Source organism: Triticum aestivum, chromosome 3A, assembly GCF_018294505.1.
Source record: "Triticum aestivum cultivar Chinese Spring chromosome 3A, IWGSC CS RefSeq v2.1, whole genome shotgun sequence".
NCBI lineage: Eukaryota > Viridiplantae > Streptophyta > Magnoliopsida > Poales > Poaceae > Triticum > Triticum aestivum.
The window spans coordinates 653708983-653730575 of record NC_057800.1 but is presented as its reverse complement, the minus strand read 5'-3'; the positions used below and the strand labels follow the sequence as shown (position 1 = coordinate 653730575).

Sequence of the window (21593 nt, the reverse complement as noted above, 5' to 3'; positions counted from 1 at the left end):
ACATATTCTACGAAGATCTTTATCGGTCAAACCGCATAACAACATACGTTGTTCCCTTTGTCATCGGTATGTTACTTGCCCGAGATTCGATCGTCGGTATCTCAATACCTAGTTTAATCTCGTTACTGGCAAGTCTCTTTACTCGTTCTGTAACACATCATCCCGCAACTAACTCATTAGTTGCAATGCTTGCAAGGCTTATATTGATGTGCATTACCGAGTGGGCCTAGAGATACCTCTCCAACAATCGGAGTGACAAATCCTAATCTCGAAATACGCCAACCCAACAAGTACCTTCGGAGACACCTGTAGAGCACCTTTATAATCACCTAGTTACGTTGTGACTTTTGGTAGCACACAAAGTGTTCCTCCGGTAAACGGGAGTTGCATAATCTCATAGTCATAGGAACATGTATAAGTCATGAAGAAAGCAATAGCAACAAACTAAACGATCAAGTGATATGCTAACGGAATGGGTCAAGTCAATCACATCATTCTCTAATGATGTGATCCCGTTAATCAAATGACAACTCATGTCTATGGCTAGGAAACTTAACCATCTTTGATTCAATGAGCTAGTCAAGTAGAGGCATACTAGTGACATACTGTTTGTCTATGTATTCACACATGTATTATGTTTCCGGTTAATACAATTCTAGCATGAATAATAAACATTTATCATGATATAAGGAAATAAATAATAACTTTATTATTGCCGCTAGGGCATATTTCCTTCAGTCCCGACTATTGTCACTTCGGGGTTGCCGGACCATAACACATAATAGGTGACTATAGACTTGCAAGATAGGATCAAGAACTCTCATATATTGATGAAAACATAATAGGTTCATATCTGAAATCATTGCACTTGGGCCCTAGTGACAAGCATTAAGCATAGCAAAGTCATAGCAACATCAATCTCAGAACATAGTGGATACTAGGGATCAAACCCTAACAAAACTAACTCGATTACATGATAAATCTCATCCAACCCATCACCGTCCAGCAAGCCTACGATGGAATTACTCACGCACGGTGGTGAGCATCATGAAATTGGTGATGGAGGATGGTTGATGATGATGATGGTGACGGATTCCCCTCTCCAGAGCCCCGAACGGACTCCAGATCAGCCCTCCCGAGAGAGTTTAGAGCTTGGCGGCGGCTCCCTATCGTAAAACGCGATGAATCCTTCTCCCTGGTTGTTTTCTCCCCGAAAGTGAATATATGGAGTCGGGGTTGAGGTCGGTGGAGCATCAGGGGGGCCACGAGGCAGGGGGGCGCGCCCCCCACCCTCGTGGACAGGTGGAGGCCCCCCTGACATGGATCTTCCTTCCAGTATTTTTTATATATTCCAAAATAATTCTTCGTTGATTTTCAGGTCATTCCGAGAATTTTAATTTCTGCACAAAAATAACACCATGGCAATTCTGCTGAAAACAACGTCAGTCCGAGTTAGTTCCATTCAAATCATGCAAGTTAGAGTCCAAAACAAGGGCAAAAGTTTTTGGAAAAGTAGATACGACAGAGACGTATCAGTACCCTCTTAGACCGTAAGCGGAAGCGTTTGACAGCGCGGTTGATGTAGTCGAACTTCTTCTAGCTCCGACCGATCAAGTACCGAACGTACGACACCTCTGAGTTTTGCACACGTTCAGCTCGGTGACGTCCCTTGTCTTCTTGATCCAGCAAGGCGTTGTGGTAGTAGATGAGTTTCGTCAGCACGATGTCATGGTGATGGTGATGGTGAAGTGATCCTCGTAGGGCTTCGCCTAAGCACCGTGAGAATATGACCGGGGGTGTAAACTGTGGAGTGGGGTGCCGCACACGGCTAAAAATTGATGTTGTGTGTTCTAGGCGCCCCCCTCCCCATATATAGGTGGGAGGGGGAGAGGCTAGGAGGCTCCCAAGGGCTGGCCGCCGACCCCCTTGGGGCTTCCTTACCCTGCGCCCCTGCCATATTTGACGGAGGGGGGAGGAAAGAGGGGGGGAGAGAAGGAAGTGGGAATCCTAATCCACACTTGCCTTTCTCCCTTTCCCTTTCCTTCTCCATCCCTGGACGGCCCATATGTGGGGCGCACCAGACCCTTGTGGCTGGTGCGTTTCCCCACTTGGCCCATAAGGCCCATATCTTTTGCCAGGGTGCCCAGAACACCTTTCGATGAGCCGATATGTATCTGGTACCCTTTGGAACACTTCGGTGTCCGAATACTATTGTCCTATATATCAATCTTTACCTCTCGACCATTTCGAGACTCCTTGTCATGTCCGTGATCTCATCTAGGACTCCGAACAACATTCGGTCACCAAAATCACATAACTCATATAATACAATATCGTCATCGAATGTTACGCGTGCGGACCCACGGGTTCGAGAACTATGTAGACATGACCGAGATACCTCTCCGGTCAATAACCAATAGCGGAACCTGGATGATCATATTGGCTCCTACATATTCTACGAAGATCCTTATCGGTCGAACCGTTATGACAACATATGTTATTTCCTTTGTCCATCGGTATGTTACTTGCCCGAGATTCGATCGTCGGTATCTTCATACCTAGTTTAATATCGTTACCGGCAAGTCTCTTTACTCGTTCCATAATACATCACCTCGTGACTAACTCCTTAGTCGTTTGCTTGCAAGTTTATGATGTGTATTACCGAGAGGGCCCAAAGATACCTCTCCGATACTCAGAGTGACAAATCCTAATCTCGATCTATGCCAACTCAACAAACACCTTTGGAGATACCTGTAGAGCATCTTTATAATCACCCAGTTACGTTGTGACGTTTGATAGCACATAAGGTATTCCTCTGGTATCCGAGAGTTGCATAATCTCATAGTCGAAGGAATATATATTTGACATGAAGAAAGCAATAACAATAAAACTGAACGATCATAATGCTAAGCTAACGGATGGGTCTTGTCCATCACATCATTCTCCTAATGATGTGATTCCGTTATCAAATGACAACTCATGTCTATGGCTAGGAAACCTTAACCATCTTTGATCAATGAGCTAGTCAAGTAAAGGCTCACTAGGGACACGGTGTTTGTTTATGTATTCACACATGTATTTAAGTTTTCGATCAATACAATTCTAGCATGAATAATAAACCTTTATCATGAATAAGGAAATATAAAATAACAACTTTATTATTGCTTCTAGGGCATATTTCCTTCGACATCAACCTGTTGCTACTATTTAAGTCGACTCCTACATGCATTCATTGATAATCTCACCACTAGTTATCTTCCATGTATGTTACATATTATTGCACACAGTCCAACACAATAATCTGCGGGGTAAGGGTACCTCCTCGCGCTATCCATGTTGATAGCATGTACTATTCGTCCGCTCGTTCGCGATTTGCTGTTGGCGATTCTTGTGCAGAGAGATTGGGTGAGCGTGTACTTCCTCAGATACACCTGCCCCCACTACTTCGTTTCCTTCCCTACGAAGATGACTTCGCATCGACTCCCATGTCTACCTCCTCCATGCCTCCCCTACCACCACCACCGCTTAGACACATCGGCTCCTCCTCTACCATTCTCTCAATCTGGATCTAAGAAGGTGGTTGGCAGGGACGCCATCGACCTTAGGGCTGAGGGGTGGCGACCATCCCAGATCAGAGTCAGCTGGAGTGGCTCGAGGGAGACGTGGTCTGGATGGCGTTGCGGCATCCTCGCCATTCGGTATACGCGCAGCTGCGGCTCCTTGCCTTGGCAAGGTCTTCAAGGACGACAAGCTCGTTGAGTGTCTCCTCGACCGCTCCCCCAGCCCCACCTCCTCGAATTCGTATGTTCGTTCCCTTCCGTCCCGTGTCTCCCGTCTACTTCCGAGATTCGCATGCCATCTATTCGAGGATACGCCCATATGGACTGTTTGGTTTTGTTTCTTCTATCCAGGTTGCAGGAGTTCACGAGCTGGCACGACTGCTCTTCTACGACTTCCTAAAATTTTATTTCTTCTTTCCCTTTCCTTTCTTTTGTCTTCGCCTGATCGATGTTGTATTATTCATGTGCTGCCGAATTTGTTTTGCAAGTACTTAATCTTGCTATGGAATGAGGCATCACATTTTTGCCAGGCTAGGGTGTCCAGGTACCTACCTTAGGCCATGGTTTCTTTTACTAAGTTCTGTATAGATGTCTCTTACTTAGTTTGATGGTATGCACATATTGTTTGATGTCTCTTGGTTCAGGGTTGCTGTATTGGGCACACAAAAAACAAGGATGACGCATGGCACATTTCAGGTGTAAATCTATTTCATATATTGAAAGACATAGGTTGTTCCAGATAGAGTTGTATATTGGTGATGCCTTCTCATTGGTTTGCTGCATATGTAGTTACAGAGTGGGTCGCGCCTTTTCGTCAGGCATCCTCTGGTGCTTCCCACGGTGTCTCTCTCTGTTCTTATTGCTGCTGCACACAAACGACTGACCTTGCTCTGTTTTCTTTCTAGGTTCGACTTGTAGATAGGACACACATCATGGTTAGCTCTTTGGTCATCAACTGGTCCATGACCAAGGTATGTATTCACCACTGACTTCTCTCAGACATATGCATGCTCCTTGTAATCTAGGCATAACAGTTCTTCAGAAAAACTGTATGATCGATCCGCGAGGCGCCGCTGTTGCTATTAGACTAGCTGGAGATGTGGTCATCAACTAATGCAATGCGAGTATGTGATGATGATTTTGACATATGGATGTTGTTGTTCCAAGTTGAATTTCAAGATATTTGTGAGAGGAATTTCACACAAAATTGCTGCAGCTTAATTCACTATACTATTATTATTATTGCATCAGGGAAGGCGTGTATTAGTGTGGTGATAATATGTGTGCATTTCTTATTACCGTATATTTTCCAATCATTCACTACAAACGAGACTGATCAGAGCATTGATACTTATGTAGTAGAAAAGAAGGTCGGCGCTCACGCTCAGGAAGGACATCTCAAAGTCAGTGCAGGAAATGACCACCGCCGTGTTCTCAGCGGAAGGGACAGAGGGGCACAGAAGCTGCTGACATCCTCATCAGAATTTAGTTCCAAGGAGCTTAGTTACTTAATTACCTCCGCTCGTGTATCTTCATTTTCATGTCGTCGCTGGATTATTATTATTGTTACAGTTCAGTAGTAGTCATTCTAGCTTGGCACCGCTAAATTTTATTTGAAATGTAGAATATATTAAAACAAACACAACCGTATATAACTTCTTGTGCATCAGGGAGGCATGCTGTGGAAGCAAAAGGTTGCAGGTTTATGCTAAGTGAGGGAGATATGGTGAAAGCAGCGAAAGGGAAAGACTACAGATTGCTGGATTGGGAGTTTGGGACTTTGCCTGCAAAATGATTGTCGTCCTGAAAGGCTAGGAGTGGGCACTCCTCTGGGTTGCTCTTTGCTTACATAGGCAACAAAATATATTGCACTTCTGCTAATCACAGTTCATCTCTACATTCTCAGTAGGTACTTTAATTGAAGGGCTTTTCTCAATTGTGATAGGAATAACCTGATAGATTCAAAAAATATCTATCTATTTATGTGTAACACCATGGTTTTTGGCCCCTGCTTTTTCTTTCTGCTGCTTCAGTTGATCTTGTTGGTTCTTTGCTCTGGTTTTTCTCAGTCAACTCATCTGGACTTAACCAACATAAAGCTAAATAAAAACCTCTCTCACTAGCTATATCTCTCTATAGGATAGCCTCACTTGCACCCCTACCCCAAAACCCTAAGATCATATTCTTTTGAGATATATGCCCTAGAACACCTAAGTTATGAAGCAACCACCACTTTAGTGCTTAGGAAAATTTCTAGATAATTATCATAATTTCTTTGGATCAAATATACTTCAGAAAAGTCCCTTGCTCCACTAGGAACTTTTGCATTTGAGCCCCTCTTCCACTTTTGCATTCTGACCCCTTCTTTCAAGTTGTACAACAAGTAATAGCTAGAGGGGCCCATTTGTTCTGCAAATTTGCATACCCACTCACCCTAGTGACTAAACCAACCACACCAAATCTCACATCCTAACTCTAGTTCATTTGCACTTTGCAAACAACAAACACCTTTTGTCCAAAACCTTCTAGATGAACTTGTACTCACCTCACTGCACCAGCCCCCCAACTGCAGCCGCACACATGCCTATCTTAGCCCCCCTAGCTACTGGACATAGCCAGCAGTGGCAGAGCTTCAACGCGATTTGAGAGGGGGCTAAATGAGTCTTAAATAGAGTTGAGGGGCCTAATCTAGTGTATTCTATTAAAGTTTGTTCAAATATTATTAAATATTACTATGTGTTTATACGAAGAAATAAATTTGGTAAGGGGGCATTGCCCCCTTTGGCCCTCACTAAGCTCCGCCACTGATAGCCAGACGCGGTCAAAACCACCCAGGTATCAGCACCAGGTGGTGACCGTGAGGTTGGCATGCACACATCACGTGCTCTGTGAAGCGCTCGTGCCCTGCCCATGCAGCCGTAGCCCAACTGCGCGTCCCTGGCTCCTCTGCCACGCGCAGCCCCTCCCTCGCTCCCCAAGCCCCTCCCTACATCGAGGCGGGCATCGGCCGCCCTCATCCTTTCCTTCCCACAGCGGGCACATCGGTCCCCGTAGCACTCAAACTCCAGCGGACCGGTGATGGGGAAAGGAAGATTGGAAGGCTCCTGGGAGGACCGCATGATCCAACCCCAAAGGGTCCGAGCGCCCGATGCCCCGACGCAATGGACTCGCGTCAAACAGATCCCGCCGTCGGTCGGGCGTTGTTCTCCCAGGAGCTTTGGAGTGCAATGTGGACGACTATTGCCTCCTCCAACCCGCACGAGACGACAGACCAGTCGAGGGATCCGGACTAGTCAGAGTCAGGTTCGCTGCTCGCCATGCCGGAGAAGGCCGAAGATCGCCGGACGAGAGCTTGGGTGGAAGAGTGGAGTGGAAGGAAGTGGCTAGGGTTTGATCCGGGGAGTGGATGGGGACAAATACATGTGGGGTCCGATGGGCCAGCGTGAGCCGGAGCCAACGTGGTGGACGCGGCCGAGCCTTCCAATATTTGGGTTGGATATAAGGGGTGTCGGTCAACCGGGGCGTTTGAGGCTGGTTTGAAGCGCTCGTCTGGGCTCGGGCTTTTTGACCGGTCAGTGACCAGGCCGTCCGCCCGGATGTACAAGGTGGATGGCGGCGGCGAAGGAGGTGTACGACGTGGCGTTCGTCCTCTCCAACTCGTTTTTTTTTTTTTGCGGCAACCTCTCCAACTCGTTGATGGAGTACCACCTCCACGTCAAGAAGCCCGGTGATGATGATGAGTAGAGTTAGGTTTTTATTATGTTTTAAGCCAGTATGAACTGGCGCGAACTAGTAGTTAAAAAAATATAAATTATGCGGCATATGTTTATTGAATTTGTTTTTATATCGTAAACAAAATTCATAGTAGCGCGGTTTGCAAGATACTACTCCGTATATGCTAGAGATGCTGCAAGCTAAGCGAGTAGAGTAATTCTTTGCCGTCCTGGTCTGGAATCTGAACTGATGGATCGAGTCACGGCACACCGGCGCACGAGTCGTGCCTTAGTGACGGAGTCCGTACTGCCCCACAACCGGCCAGGAACCAAACTCCAAAAGTTCCAAAGCTGGTTGGGTCCGTAGGGCAGCGCTGCGAATGCAGACCGCAGCGGTGCAGCGACGGATCGGAATAGGATAGCGCACTGGAAGGATGCAGCTCGTGATGGACGTCGTGGACCACCACAACCACGGGTCAGATGTGATCATTCGATATTACATAATGCTCTCGCGTTGCGTCACGCATGCTATGGGGAAACTGCACGCCGATCCTATCTCAATCTGCCCCTCCTCTCCGTGTTCTGGCCACATCCATCTCGCCCTAGGTGGAAACTGCCCGCTAGATTTGGCGGCCATTATTGATCGTGCTTAGCCGTAAGGCCACTAGCTTCCCAGTGGAGTGTTCACCAATCAACACCGATCAAGATCGGCGCGCACTCCCATTTGCGTTAGGCACCACTGCATTTGCATAACTGCAACGTCTGCAGTACATCCGTGGCACGATCACCGCCGACCGGCCCACGAGCTCACGCCAGCTCGATTATGTATGCTACCAGGACCAAAAAGCCCACTACTTCACTTTGGGTATCCACTCGTCCCCCTGTATGAAGCTGGCGACGCTGTAGACGTCGACGCGCTCCTTGGGCACCTGGCTGCTCCACGCCACCCTGCCGCCTCCCCGCCCGCCGGCGCCAGGGCCGGCGCTATCATACTCCCCGTAGTAGAGCGTCTTGAGCGCGAAGTCGCCGCTCCATGGCATCCACCCCTCGGGCCGCACGATCTCAGCCATCGTGCACCCGACGAACACCGTGCGGGAGTACTCCTTCCATGGCCGGCCGAGGAACACGTGGTGCACGCCGGGCTTCTGCCGGTAGAAGGCCATGTACTCGTCGCTGCCGTTGACGCGGCAGCCCCGGAGCACGATCCCCGTGGGCTGCGCCGGGTCGGTGCGGCCCTGCGCCGTCAGCGCGTCCGTCTCGCCCTTCTCCGGCCGCAGCTGCCGGGGCAGCACGACGAGGTCGCTGTCGTGGAGCACGGCGGCCGAGTTGCCGAAGACGAAGTCCACCGTGCCGGCCACGCGGCAGCGGGTGTAGAACTGGCGCATGGCGTGCACGTACAGCGTGTCCTGGTGCCCCAGCAGCTCCACCGTGTCCAGCACCGTGCGGTCGCCCGTGGACCGGAACGCCACCGCCTGGTGCGCGTCCGGCCCCGCCGTGTTCGCGATCGTCAGGTCGCGCGCCATGAAGCCGTCCGCGAGCACGCCTGGAAATGAATGAAAAAGCGCAAAGTTACGACATGGTCGATCACTGTGCTGGTCGAGAAAACTCGCGGCCCGTGACATGTGGGTCGCAGATTCGCCTGACAAAGTTAAAATTGTGGACCGTGATGCGACTTTTTCTCTGTGATGAAAATGGCTCGCCGTCCGGACTGGAGTATTGTCGAAGCGTGTTTTTCTTCTTGCTTGATAGGGTTGCATAGAGCACGGGAAAGTTCAGTGTTTGTCTCACCTAGGACCCGTGGTCGGCGTCGGCACGTCGCATTGTCGCTTCCGCCATGGAAGATCGCCGCCGCCGGTCAAGTTAAAAATCTTAGAAATAGACTGGTCGTTGGTTTTGTTTCGGGTCGCTGAAATCATCCAAAGTGCATGTTTTTTTGAAGTCTCCAAAGTGCATGTTTTTTTGAAGTCTCCAAAGTGCATGGTTGGGTTGTCATTTGGGTACCTAGATCACCGCATATAGCTTTGTTTTTGGGGATTATTTTTGCCATTTGGCCAAATATTTCCTCCTTAATAATACTAGCTGATCCAAAAATATAATTTGCTAATAGCGTAACTGATTGTAACGCACAAAAGGTAGGAATTGATTGTCCAGATCAGAACAAACTTGACGGAAAGCGTTTTAGGTGCGGACAAAGAGCGATGGGGCGGCCGGTCGATCACGAGCGGCGTCTTTAACGCCACCGCATTCATTTCGTGGACGTAGTACGTGTACGATCGCAGTACAAACTATGCTGGCAAATCCATCGGTGTAGTACGTACGTATACGGTATACCCCCACATAAATACGTACAAATACGAAGGAGTAAGTGCGTGTGACGACGCGTGTACGCACCTACGGTGGCCGTGTTGAACGTGGACACGCCGGGCGTGTCCGCGTTGAGGTCGCCGGTGATGACCGTCTTCCCCATGCCGTCGCCGACCAGCACCAGGTTGGTCTTCTCCCACGGCACGCTCACCGTCTCCTTGTACACGCCTGCCTTCACGTACACCACGAACCTCTTGCCCCCGTTGTCCGGCGCGGCCGCCACCGCCTCCCGCACTGTCCTGTAGTCGCACCCGGCGCCGCACACCGTCGCGTCCGCGGGGAGCCCCTTGGGCACGCCGAGCGCGTCCACGTCGGCCCCCGACGCCGCGGGCGAAGGCCAGTACCCGTCGCGCTCCGTCTGCGGCGGCGCCCAGACGGACGTGTCGTCGCCGTACCGCTTCAGCGCGGCGAGCATGGAGATGTAGTTGCTGTTGACGGTGATGGTGTCGTTGAGGTACGCCATGGCATCGTAGATGGTCCGGGAGAAGTTGACGTACTTGTAGGCGGACCAGCAGTCGTAGAGGTGGAGGAGCGAGGCGGAGGCGGGCATGAGCGCCGACGGCGAGGGCGGCGGCTCGAGGCGGTGCGAGGAGAGGGAGAGGGCGGTGAGGCAGTTGGTGGCGGCGGTCGTGAGGTTGACGTTCTTGGAGGAGGCGAGGACGGAGCGCGCGGTGGAGACGGCCGGCGGGAGGCGGGCGCGGAGCGCGGAGAGCGTGGCGCCGAGGAGGTCGGAGGGGGAGGACGCGGCGGTGACGTTGGCGGCGGAGAGCGTGGCGACGCAGGCGGGCCGGAAGCGGGTGGCGTTGCAGGCGAGGAGGACGGGGAGCGGCGCCGCGTAGTTGGCCGCCGGAGGAGGCACCTTCCGGGGCGGCGGCGCCGGGGCTTTGTGGTGGTGGCGGGAGGAGAGGGCGAAGGGGAGGTGGAGGAGGAGGAGGAGGGCGAGGAGGCGGAGGGGAGGAGGCATTGCTGATGGTGGAATTGTGCGCAGTGGAGTGTGTGTGGATGGCCGGCGTTGTGGGGGTTTGGGGTTGGTTATATCGGCGAGAGAGAGAGAGAGAGAGGGCAGCGCGCTTGGTCAAGGCTTGGACTGGGTTGGGGAAGAAGGATCGAATTAATAGGGAAATATATTTTTTATGACCAATTATAAAGTCGTATTAAAGCTGCGACGTAGAGAGAATTAATGTACTGCAAAAAGAAATCAAGAAAGATCCCAAACAAATTGCATACTGGAAAGTGATTTAATCTGACGAGAGTTTATTTCTTTTTTATATGGATTTACTCATATTTGAAGTCTTTATCTAACACAGACGATAAATGTCACATGTGTGACACGAAACACTCTGACTAACGTTTTTCTACAACTAAAGTTGCCATAAGGGAAAAAAAAAACCAACCCCCCCCCCCCCTCCCTCTCAAAAAAAACTAAAACTTGTCATCCAAAAAGAAATTGTCATACTTGATAGCTAAACTTGCCATCCTCACGTCACTAAACTTGCCATAAAAAATGTTTGGAGTTGTCATGTGTCTGTGCTACACGTGTGTCACTTATCAGGGTCATTATCCATTATCTAATTATGTTGAGTTCATCCATCATTCTACCCCTCTCTCCATCTCCCTCTCGTTCATGTAAGTTGTGAGTGAGGTCAGCCTTGTGCTTGATTATGACCACCCTTCTTCCTTCCTCCTTCATTGACGTTGTCCACCGGAGAAGGATGAAAGGAGGGTGTGTCCGTGCATAGTGTTAGGATCCTTATTTTCATACTTCTCTTTATGAGGCGGTCAAATCCATATCTTCCCTGGTTCTTTCGCAACCTCCCCTCCCTCTCATCCATGGTGATTAACGTGAGGCGAAAGTTTGAATAAGCCCAATAGGTGACTCTTATGTTGGCACCTTTTGGTCAGAACCATGGCGACGTGTTTGCTTCGGTCGCCATAGTCCTCACAACCTCGCACCTTTTTTCTTTCTTTGAGAGTTTTTTCTTGGTGTCCGCCGGCTGCATTGGGGGCACTTCGATTCGCTCTCCGGGGACTCTCTGACTCGCGTAGTTGCAAGCGAGGAGGACTGGGAGCGGCGCCGCGTAGTTGGCCGTCGGAGGAGGCGCCTTTCGGGGCGGCGGCGCCGGGGCTTTGTGGTGGTGGCGGGAGGAGAGGGCGAAGGGGAGGTGGAGGAGGAGGAGGAGGGTGAGGATGCGAAGGGGAGGAGGCATTGCTGATGGTGGAATTGTGCCCAGTGGAGTGTGTGTGGATGGCCGGCGTTGCGGGGGTTTGGGGTTGGTTATATCGTCGAGAGAGAGGGAGGGGCAGCACGCTTGGTCAAGCCTTGGACTGGGCTGGGGAAGAAGAATCGAATTAATAGGGAAATATATTTTTTAATGACCAATTATAAAGTCGTACTCCCTCCGTCTCAAAATTCTTGTCTTAGATTCGTCTAGATACGGATGCATCTAATACTAGAACGTGACTTGATACATCTGTATTTAGACAAATTTAAAACAAGAATTTTGGGACTGAGGGAGTATTAAAGTTGAGTAGTAGCCAAGTAAGAACCATGCCAAAAAAAGCCAATTAAGAAAGATCTCAAAACAATTCTAGAAAGTGATTAAAAAATGAGACCATTCAAGACTAGCCCTTAGAGACATATTTTATATAAAAAAACTCTAAGCATCACAGGTCACTTCATAACTTGAACCCGGGCGGGCTAGATAGTTCCATGCTACACCATATTCTCATACTGGAAAGTGATTCGATCTGAGCGAGGGTTTATTTCATTTTGTATGGATATTCAAATAGGTATGAAGTTACTCATAATTGAAGTCTTTATCTAAATACATATTGAGTTCACCCTCATTCTTCCCCTCTCTTCATCTCCCTCTCGTTCATATAAGTTGTGAGTGAGGTCAGCCTTGTGCTTGGTTATGACCACCCTCCTTCATCGACGTTGTCTGCCGGAGAAGATTGGAAGGAGTGTGTGTGTCTGTGACTTCGTGATTTGTGTTAGGATCGTTTTCTTTGTGCTTCTCTTTATGAGGCGCTCAAATCCAGATCCTCTTTGGTTCTTCCTCAACCTCCTCTCCCTCTCATCCATGGCGATGAACGTGAGTTTGAAGTTTGAACCCCGCACCTTTTTTTCTTTTTGGGAGTTTTTTTTTCTTGGATCTTGGTGTGTGCGGGCGACTCTGGGGAGCACTTCGATTCGCTCTCCAGTGACGCTCCGACTCGGTTGAGAGGAATGGATGGAAGCGGATCTGGAAGTTACTCCCGCAATAACCACGTTAGCCATAATCTTCTTCATGGAAGGATGGCCCATCGCTTGTCCTCGGATCTTGGAGCCAGCATGGAGATGTGTAAAGAGCTTAGGAGTTGTGGAGAGATCATTTTTGCGGGTTGTGTCGGAGCTCCTCATCGATGTCGACCATGGATAATCTATGCACCTACTATGGTGATTGTTTGTCGGCTTCGTCACGATGCCTTCAATCTTTCTGGGCGAAAGATGGCCATATTTCTTTCTCCCGGGCCAGGAGCCAACGGGGAGGCAATAAAGCTTCTACTCGAAGTCCTGTTGGGAAACGTTGCATGGAGAAAAAATATATACACACACACGATGATCTATCCATGAAGATGCATAGCAACGAGGGGAAAGAGTGTGTCTACGTACCCTTGTAGACCGTAAGCGGAAGCGTTTCACAACGCGGTTGATGTAGTCGAACTTTCTTCGCGATCCAACCGATCGAGTACCGAACGTACAACACCTCCGCGTTTAGCACACGTTCAGCTCGGTGGAGTCCTTCGCCTTCTTGATCCAGCAAGAGGGCGAGATAGTGGATGAGTTCACGGCGGCGAGGTGACGGACGGTGATCGTGAAATGATCTCCGCAGGCCTTCGCCTAAGCATTACGAAAATATGACCGGTGGTGTAAACGGTGGAGGGGGACACCGCACACGGCTAAGATTCTGTTCTTGTGTGCTAGGCGCCCCCTCCCTCATATATATATATATATATATATAGGTGGGGGAGGAGGGAGCAGCCATGAGGGCGCCCCAAGTAGGCTGAATCCTACTTGGCGTTTCCTCCCAAGTGGCGCCCCCTGCCATGTTTAGGTGCGGGGGGAGGCAGGGAGGATGCCCCCCCCCCTTTCCTTTCTTTCATGAGAGGGAAAGGCAGGAGGGGCTAGCCCTCCTCTTTTTCCTTCCATAGGGTTGGCCGGCCAGGGAAAGGGGCGCACCAGCCCCCTGTGGGCTGGTCTGTCCCTCCCTTGGCCCATTAAGCCCATATACCTACTGGGGGGGGGGTCCGGAACCCCTTTCAGTGACCCGATGGCTACCTGGTGCATCCCAAAATCCTTTCGGTGTCCGAATATCATCGTCCTATATATCAATCTTTACCTCCCGACCATTCCTCGTCATGTCCGTGACCTTATCCGGGACTCCAAACAACATTCGGTCACCAAATCATATAATTCATGTAACACTATATCGTCAACGAACGTTAAGCGTGCAGACCCTACGGGTTTGAGAACTATGTAGACATGACCGAGACACCTTTCCGGTCAATAACCAATAGCGGAACCTGGATGCCCATATTGGCTCATACATATTCTACGAAGATCTTTATCGGTCGAACTGTTATGACAATATACATAATTCCCTTTGTCCATCATTATGTTACTTGCCCGAGATTCGATCATCGGTATCTCTCTACCTACTTCAATCTCATTACTGAAAATCTCTTTACTCGTACCGTAATACATCACCTCGTAACTAACTCCTTAGTCATTTGCTTGCAAGTTTATGATGTGTATTACTGACAGGGCCGAGAGATACCTCTCTGATACTCGGAGTGACAAATCATAATCTCGATCTATGCCAACTCAACAAACACATTTGGAGATACCTGTAGAGCATCTTTATGATCACCCAGTTACGTTGTGACGTTTGATACCACACAAGGTATTCCTCCGGTATCTAGGAGTTGCATAATCTCATAGTCCAAGGAATGTGTATTTGACATGAAGAAAGCAATAGCAATAAACTGAATGATCAATATGCTAAGCTAACAGATGGGTCTTGTCCATCGCATCATTCTCCTAGTGATGTGATCCCGTTATTAAATGACAACACATGTCCATGGTTAGGAAACCTTAACCATCTTTGATCAACGAGCTAGTCTAGTAAAAGCTTACTAGGGACATGGTATTTATTTATGTATTCACACATGTATTTAAATTTTCGATCAATATCATTCTAGCATGAATAATAAACATTTATCATGAATAAGGTAATATAAAATAACAACTTTATTGTTGCCTCTAGGGCATATTTTCTTCAAGTCCATGACCTGCTGCTGGTGCTGCTATGGAGGTCGTGGCGTATCAAGTTGTTTCGTCTTTGGCGACGTCGTGGTTGGTTTTGAGTGGAGGTGGATTTGAAACCAAACTACAATTTTCTACGTTGCTTGGGGGGTTTCTCCTTATAAAAGTTAGTGACTTTCGTGTATTTTTTGTTTTCTTATAGGTCTTGGTTGTAAGATGTACTGCTCCACCTCTTTGGTCCTTCTAGACCCTTCCCTATCCCAGAAAAAGGAATGTTTATCCGAAAATGGCAAACGGAGCCAGAGCTCCATGGAGGCATTTATTTGAAAACTTCAAAATTTGAACTTTTCAGGTTCAAAAATTCTGAAAATAAATACACATATACCTAGATACATAATGTACATGTGTGTAAATTTTCAGGTCGAAATACATTAAAATGTGAGTTACGCAAAAAAGACAAATTTGGGGCCTTTTAGCATATAAAGTCCATGATTTTGGTTTTTTTGTACAGCTTGCGATTCAACGTATTTCATCCTGAAATTTTTTATACATACACTTTACATCCTTGCATACATGTGAATTTTTTTCAGAATTTTTTGAAACTGAAATTTATGAATTTTGAATTATTCAAAATAAAAGGCTCCATGGAGCTCGGTCTCCAAAATGCCCTACTCATGTTTATCTATCTATATACTACTATAAAAATATCCAAAGGGAAGATCCAATTAAACTCGACCATCAAACTAAATCAACCAAACGACCTAAATTGCTTCAACAAATGAGTGCTCAACATATTTAGTGTGCAATTGATGTCAATACCAAATTTCAATGTTGGCACTAACCATGTACTCTCTTCGTTCCTTTATGTAAGGTGTATTTTACTTGTCACGGTGACCAAGGCACAAAATTATAGAGAATTTATAACGGAATTACCCATGGATAATTCGTTTGCTAACGACAAGTAAATCAGTTAGGCTAGGATATAAAGAGATACATGCAATCGGGGAAGAAATAATTTCCCTTTTTTAGAAAGAGAGATGCAGACAATCGGTACTTTTCTTTTTTCTGTAGGGCTAATTTTTTGAAGGAATTGAAAGAAATGCATCTTATGTTGTGAAATTTTATTAAAAAAATACACTTTATATAAAAGAACGAAAAAGTACGCAATTACCATGACCCTGCAAAACAAACATGTGATTACTAGCATATGTAATATGAGTTTGTAATTAATATCCTTCCTAATATCAGTATTAAATACAAGCTCGTAGTTAATATCCTACCTAAGAAATCTCAAGCATAATGTAAAATTTAAAGAACAGGAAAATGACAAAACATGATTTTAAGAATGATGAACGGTACGTGCACTGTTCACTCTTCACTGTGAAAAGTGGACAAATTTGTTTGTTTTTTTTGTGTAGATCTGCTCATAATGTATTTCACCGTCAAACTTTATACACATGCCCTGCTCGCTAAAGACCATATATTAAGTAGCATAAATACTTACAAAAGTACCTTTACAGAAATTCAAAAACACATTTAATTCTTGGTGGCGCCGAAGTCCTTTTTCCGTGTGCATCCAACGACAGAGTGCGCTTTGAGCAAAGTTTGCTTTTGTTCCACCCGTGCAATCTCCCCCAACCAACCTCATCCCCCGTTAGTGTCGCCGCCGGATTAAATCCCCCAGGCCACCACACTTTTTTCCTCGGAGGCAGCCACTAGGGTTTAGGTCCAGGGGCACTTGAAATCGCGGAACCGCACGGCAGCACGCTTTCCTCTTTGGGTTGCCTTTGCCTCTCGTTGATGGCAACTGGCATCATAGCAGCCGGTCAGGAAATACACGCATGGCAGGTAGGCATGCATACTATTGGTCTACTGCCCCTTGAATCATTTCATTTCATTTTCATTTTCATTATGGAGAACCAACAAACGTGGAGAAGAGAGGTCGGCGCCCAGCCGTCCTGAACCGTGGAAGTGGCCAGGCAGCAATGCAATTAGAAATGAGTTTCCCCGATTGCAAAATATCAGATTTTTTGCGCGTATAGCAGTTACAGAAGAGCAGGGGGAGTCTCTGGATGCGAAGAACTGCTTTGTTTAATGTGACGACGCATAAACAAATGACGGCAGACCGATTTCATGCGAGAGAGATGAATTTCCAAAATTGCATTCCATCGGTTTGTGCATGCAGGTTACAAACTGCCATGTTCTCTATGTCCAAAAAGACTAAAACGCAAAAGCAGATAACAGCCGAGCATCTATCTATATGACAGGGGATATGCAATTCTTACTGGAGCTAATCGAAGCAAGGATGAGGAATGGAGCAACTTGTACGCATACTGCTGTCTGCCGAGACTTAATGTCTTCGCTCCTTTTATCGGCACATAAAAATGCAAGAAGCAACATGAAACTCGACCAGAAAAACAAAAGGTTGAGTGTACAGTCAAATAGTCAGCCAGCCAGCTTTCGCCAACCTGCGGAATTGGAAATGAGGCAGCGCCAGGAGCCATTATTCAACTCCAAAATGAGCGAGCCATCAAGTTTAAGGACATAAATACTTGCAGAACTAAGTACTACTCCCTCTGTCCCAGAATATAAGAACGTTTTTGACACTATGCCAGTGTTAAAAACGTTCTTATATTTTGGGTCGGAGGGAGTACAAACTAAGTTCATGAAATACGAATTTCCGGAATCAGCTGAATTTTGGTTTCAGCTTTCTGTACCATATTCATTAGATCTACATTTTTTGTTCCAGATCTGAGGCTTATTCTGGATAACTTCGTAATGAGTTGCTTCAGTACTTGAGCATATATATGCTGAATTCATTCACACTGTACAGGTGAGTCTCAGTTATTGCACTCTATTCTATTTTGACCCTACACAATTGTAAAGCTCATGTTGACGGCACAGCTACCGAATACTCCTATATACAGCTATCTATGCATGGTTCAAGAAACTCCAGGTTCCTTGCAAGCAGAAACAAGATATCAGACAAACAATATTTTATTTATTCACTACAAGGTACTACTCCTTCCGTTCCAAAATAGATGACCCAACTTTGTATTAACTTTGTTATCCTAAATAACACCAGGAAAGAATGTTATCATAGATAAGAAACTCACCATCCGTCAAAAGGTGAGAAAATATTAGCTCATTCCAAGCATCTGGAACTCCGGGAAGACACCAGTGGCTACAATCAAGTATGGTAGAAGGATGACTCCAAATACCAATATGCGCATCACTCCTGAAGGCCCCCATCAAAGTCACATTCAGTATAGTGACAGGAACGCTCATGTTCGCAACAACATCAGCAAGTATATCCCTAAATTCACTCCTGTCAGCTCCTATGGCCTCGGTTGTAGGTCTTTCTGTTACTTCGCATACCTTTTGGTTCAAGCCACTGAAAATAAGAAGAAAAAACAATTACTGTATGTTTTTCAAATGATAACTTGGATGATGTCTGTACTCCACAATCATAGCGGGATTACACCTTCCGTTCAAAGGCTAGAATCATAATGAAGTAATAATGAGGAAAAATAAAATATATTAGGGAAAAGAATTCAGTGTATGTGTGAAACTCACCTCCAATGAGATGGCTCATATGTCCGGAAGAAGACACGTGTTCGTTTTAAATCCACTTTTTCCTTGACCCATGAAGCCCATGTTTCCAGTGCCATTTTGAAAGCAGAATTAACTGATGTTCCCAGTTTAAGCAAGCCTCCAGCCTCAAAATAACAACCCCTGTTGTAAAGACCAAACTAGAATCTCTAAGATTTATGAAAGAAAGGTTACTACTTGATAATTAACAACCCCCGCCAAAAAAATTCAAATTTGTTCAATAATAACAACAAATTCCAACACATACTAAGACCAGACAATGAAGTTTCTTTGGCATTTAAAATTTACTCCCTATTTTTGCCATGTTTGTAAGATTTTAACTCCAACAAATAGTAAATGCATGAAACTTAGCATCATCAAAACATACTCCCGTACTTGGCATCATTTTTTGCCAGTCATAGCAGGCTTATTATTTTTTGCCGCAGCCTTTACAATTGTGGCGATATCTTACAAACATTAAAAACAGGGCCTAATTTTTATACCAAAAAATGAAATAATCTGGTATGGATGCACGAAACCTAGCATCATCAAAACATACTCCCGTAGTGAGCAGTGCCTGACCAGCAACCTTCCTCAGGCGGGGCCTACAATTTATTAGTATCAGCCTCACTAAGTTGTGGCATAGGAACCTAACACCCTTTAATGTTGCTTTGACCTCAAGAAATAACAAGAAATGGTACGGAGTTAACTTTGCAGTACAATCCGGTAATTAGAAATGGTATGAAGTTAGCTTTGCAATAACACAATCCGGTGATTTGTTTTTGTCTATTTGTGACCCTCGGAAGTTTTGCTACAATCAGTCCTGGTCACTGATTCCTTCCAAAGGAACATTCTGGTGCCTGCTTGGCTTACACTGATATACACACACTATCAATTATTAAGGATTTTATTTTGATAACAGATAACTTAACCAAAATATACAAACAGATAATTGCAAAGGTTGGTTTGTCTGTAAGTCTAGCGTTTTTGTTTCGAGAACAGGTATACTAAACCAAAATATAAGATCAGATAATTGCAAATCAGCAAGATAGTGATTATAATCCAAAACAATTACCCACAAACAAAAGATGCTCAGGATTGAAGCAAGAACACTCACATGTCAAATAATTTGCTGGGAGTCCACCATTGTCCTGAATTGAAAATAAGCACGTCGGCGTTCGCCCATTTCCTGCTAAGATCATCCATCTTATCGAGCTTGAGAATCGCGCGGACCCTTTTTGTCACATGTAGAGGAGGAGCAGGGGTCTGCTGCACAAGGAACACCGATCGAAAGAACTCCACACTGAGGTTGAATGACTCAAACCTCACTCCTAAAAATCGGATCGTCTTCGAGATCTGGTTGCCATTCACCTCATAAACCTTCTTGGGATCGTCCACCCCTGTCATGAGCATGCAGATGAAGGACTCCCACTGTGTTCGGCTCATTGAATCCCCCACAAACACGACCCTCTTCCCTCTCAGCCACTCCAGCACGCTTCGGGCGCTGAAGCGCGGCATGTCGCACTGCCGCGGCTTCCACCGCCACTTGAGGTACTCGGTGTTCCTCCGGCCATTGGCGAGGCAGTTGAACCCCCTCTCCGCAAACGGGCACTCGGAGCTGTTGTACAGGGGGTACCTCTCGTCCCGCACCCAGCTGCCGTCGAACACGTTGCAGGAGTCCAGACTGTCGCCGGCGAACTCGGCGACCGCGCGGCCCTGGCCCTGGCCCAGGTACCGGGAAACATACAGGTACAGGCCGCAGGAGAGCACGAGCGCGGCGGAGGCCAGGCAAAGGGCCAGGGCGACGGTGCTCTCGAAAGACGGGCCGGACGGTGACCCCCACCACTTGCGGTGCGCGGCCGCCGCGGACGAGACCCGGGGGCTCCCTACGCCGCCCCTCGCTGTGAGCCGCGCCGACGTGCTCCGGCTGAAGCTCGCGGTCACCATCTCGCCACCGCGGCCGCCCCCCGATCTCCCATTCGGCAGCTACCCGGCCGCGATCTGCGAGCCGGCTCGAACCAGTTCACCGCGAAGCCAAGCTCGCAGCGTGCCTGTCCCAGTCCAGGAGCTCCGAGGAATCACACCAGATCCGATGTTTCCCGGTGCTTGATTCAGAGTTTTCCCGCACCAGGGGCCGGGATCGGGAACTCACCGGGTTCCGCCGACGGACTCCCCTCTCCGGCGATCGCCGGAGCGGACGACACGCTGAAAACCAGCTGGCGGCGAGGCGGTGAGTGACCTGACCTCGCGACCGGCGGCTGGGTGAGCTCTCGTCTCGCTCGGGGAAGCCAAGTTCGAACAGGAAGAGCCGAGGAAGGAGACGGCTGGGAAGGTGGGTGGGGGTGGGTGGATGGATGTTCCCTGTCATGCTGACCACGGACCTAACTTGCTGCCACGTTGGCTCCAGGATCGGCGGCCCCACATGGCAGCTGCCGCATGTCCCATGACGTGGCTTGCCCGGCGTGCGCGCGCGTGGTTTCACTTGTGCGCGGACTTGGCATCGGGCTGCGCGGGGAGAGGTGGGTGGAGGAGGACACGCCGGCATGGCGGCATGGGGTTTTGATTATCATCGGCAAGGCCAGAGACGGCCAAATGTTGCGTTGCCGGAGAGCGGCAAATCCATCTCCATCGACGTCGGTCACATAAGCATGCGACTCGGTCGGAGTTTTGCCGTCTTGCGGCCTCTTGTTCGTAAGGATAACTGGCGAGCGCTGAGAGGGGACGTTAAGCGGATCTTTTTCTTCTTTTACAATTTTATTACCTAGTACACGTAGGTGGGAGATGACAAATCCTGCCATTTTTTGCCGCAAAAATTCTCTTCTTCCGAGGAAATGCCATGCCTTATGAAGAAACTGCCAACTCATATCAAATGTCAACCTCTCCCAGCCAACGTTATATTGCGGTCCCTTTTTCTGGATTACGCATGTTGCGTATCATTCTACTGATAGAGCGTACAAGTTATATGATGACGGTTCTCGTATAGCATACGCTAGAAGACGCATACAAGAACACATTTCAGCTAAGAGAGAGGGGGTTGCTTAGCCCCAAGTAGCATGA

At 47.7% G+C, this 21593-nt stretch overlaps 3 protein-coding genes across 10 annotated transcripts; 1 reads left to right on the top strand and 2 right to left on the bottom strand.

Annotated features, from left to right (window-relative positions):
* The first annotated feature begins 3378 nt into the window (after positions 1-3378).
* LOC123062961 (uncharacterized) lies at positions 3379-5146 on the top strand. 4 transcript variants are annotated; one of them, XM_044486670.1, is made up of 6 exons: positions 3382-3801; positions 3912-4104; positions 4205-4256; positions 4350-4388; positions 4466-4531; positions 4923-5146. In XM_044486670.1, the coding sequence occupies exons 1-6, from the start codon at positions 3672-3674 to the stop codon at positions 5028-5030; spliced, it is 588 nt and encodes a 195-aa protein (XP_044342605.1). In that variant the 5' UTR covers positions 3382-3671; the 3' UTR covers positions 5031-5146. The 4 variants fall into 4 exon arrangements, 3 of the variants coding, with proteins under 3 accessions (XP_044342605.1, XP_044342606.1, XP_044342607.1); XM_044486672.1 differs by having other exon boundaries at positions 3388-3801; positions 4920-5146; XM_044486671.1 differs by lacking the exon at positions 4350-4388 and having other exon boundaries at positions 3383-3801.
* Positions 5147-7954: 2808 nt separating this feature from the next.
* On the bottom strand, positions 7955-11844 carry LOC123057090 (probable pectinesterase/pectinesterase inhibitor 51). Its single transcript, XM_044480241.1, has 3 exons — positions 11591-11844; positions 9665-10707; positions 7955-8816 (listed from the first exon to the last, which is right to left on the bottom strand). The coding sequence occupies exons 1-3, from the start codon at positions 11842-11844 to the stop codon at positions 8125-8127; spliced, it is 1989 nt and encodes a 662-aa protein (XP_044336176.1). The 3' UTR covers positions 7955-8124.
* Positions 11845-16333: 4489 nt separating this feature from the next.
* On the bottom strand, positions 16334-20884 carry LOC123062960 (protein trichome berefringence-like 7). Of its 5 annotated transcripts, none has more exons than XM_044486665.1 (4): positions 19654-20884; positions 18522-18680; positions 18062-18339; positions 16334-16752 (listed from the first exon to the last, which is right to left on the bottom strand). In XM_044486665.1, the coding sequence occupies exons 1-4, from the start codon at positions 20481-20483 to the stop codon at positions 16661-16663; spliced, it is 1359 nt and encodes a 452-aa protein (XP_044342600.1). In that variant the 5' UTR covers positions 20484-20884; the 3' UTR covers positions 16334-16660. The 5 variants fall into 5 exon arrangements, with proteins under 5 accessions (XP_044342600.1, XP_044342601.1, XP_044342604.1 ...); XM_044486666.1 differs by lacking the exon at positions 16334-16752 and adding an exon at positions 16815-16903; XM_044486669.1 differs by lacking the exon at positions 16334-16752 and adding an exon at positions 17087-17413.
* Positions 20885-21593: the final 709 nt, after the last annotated feature.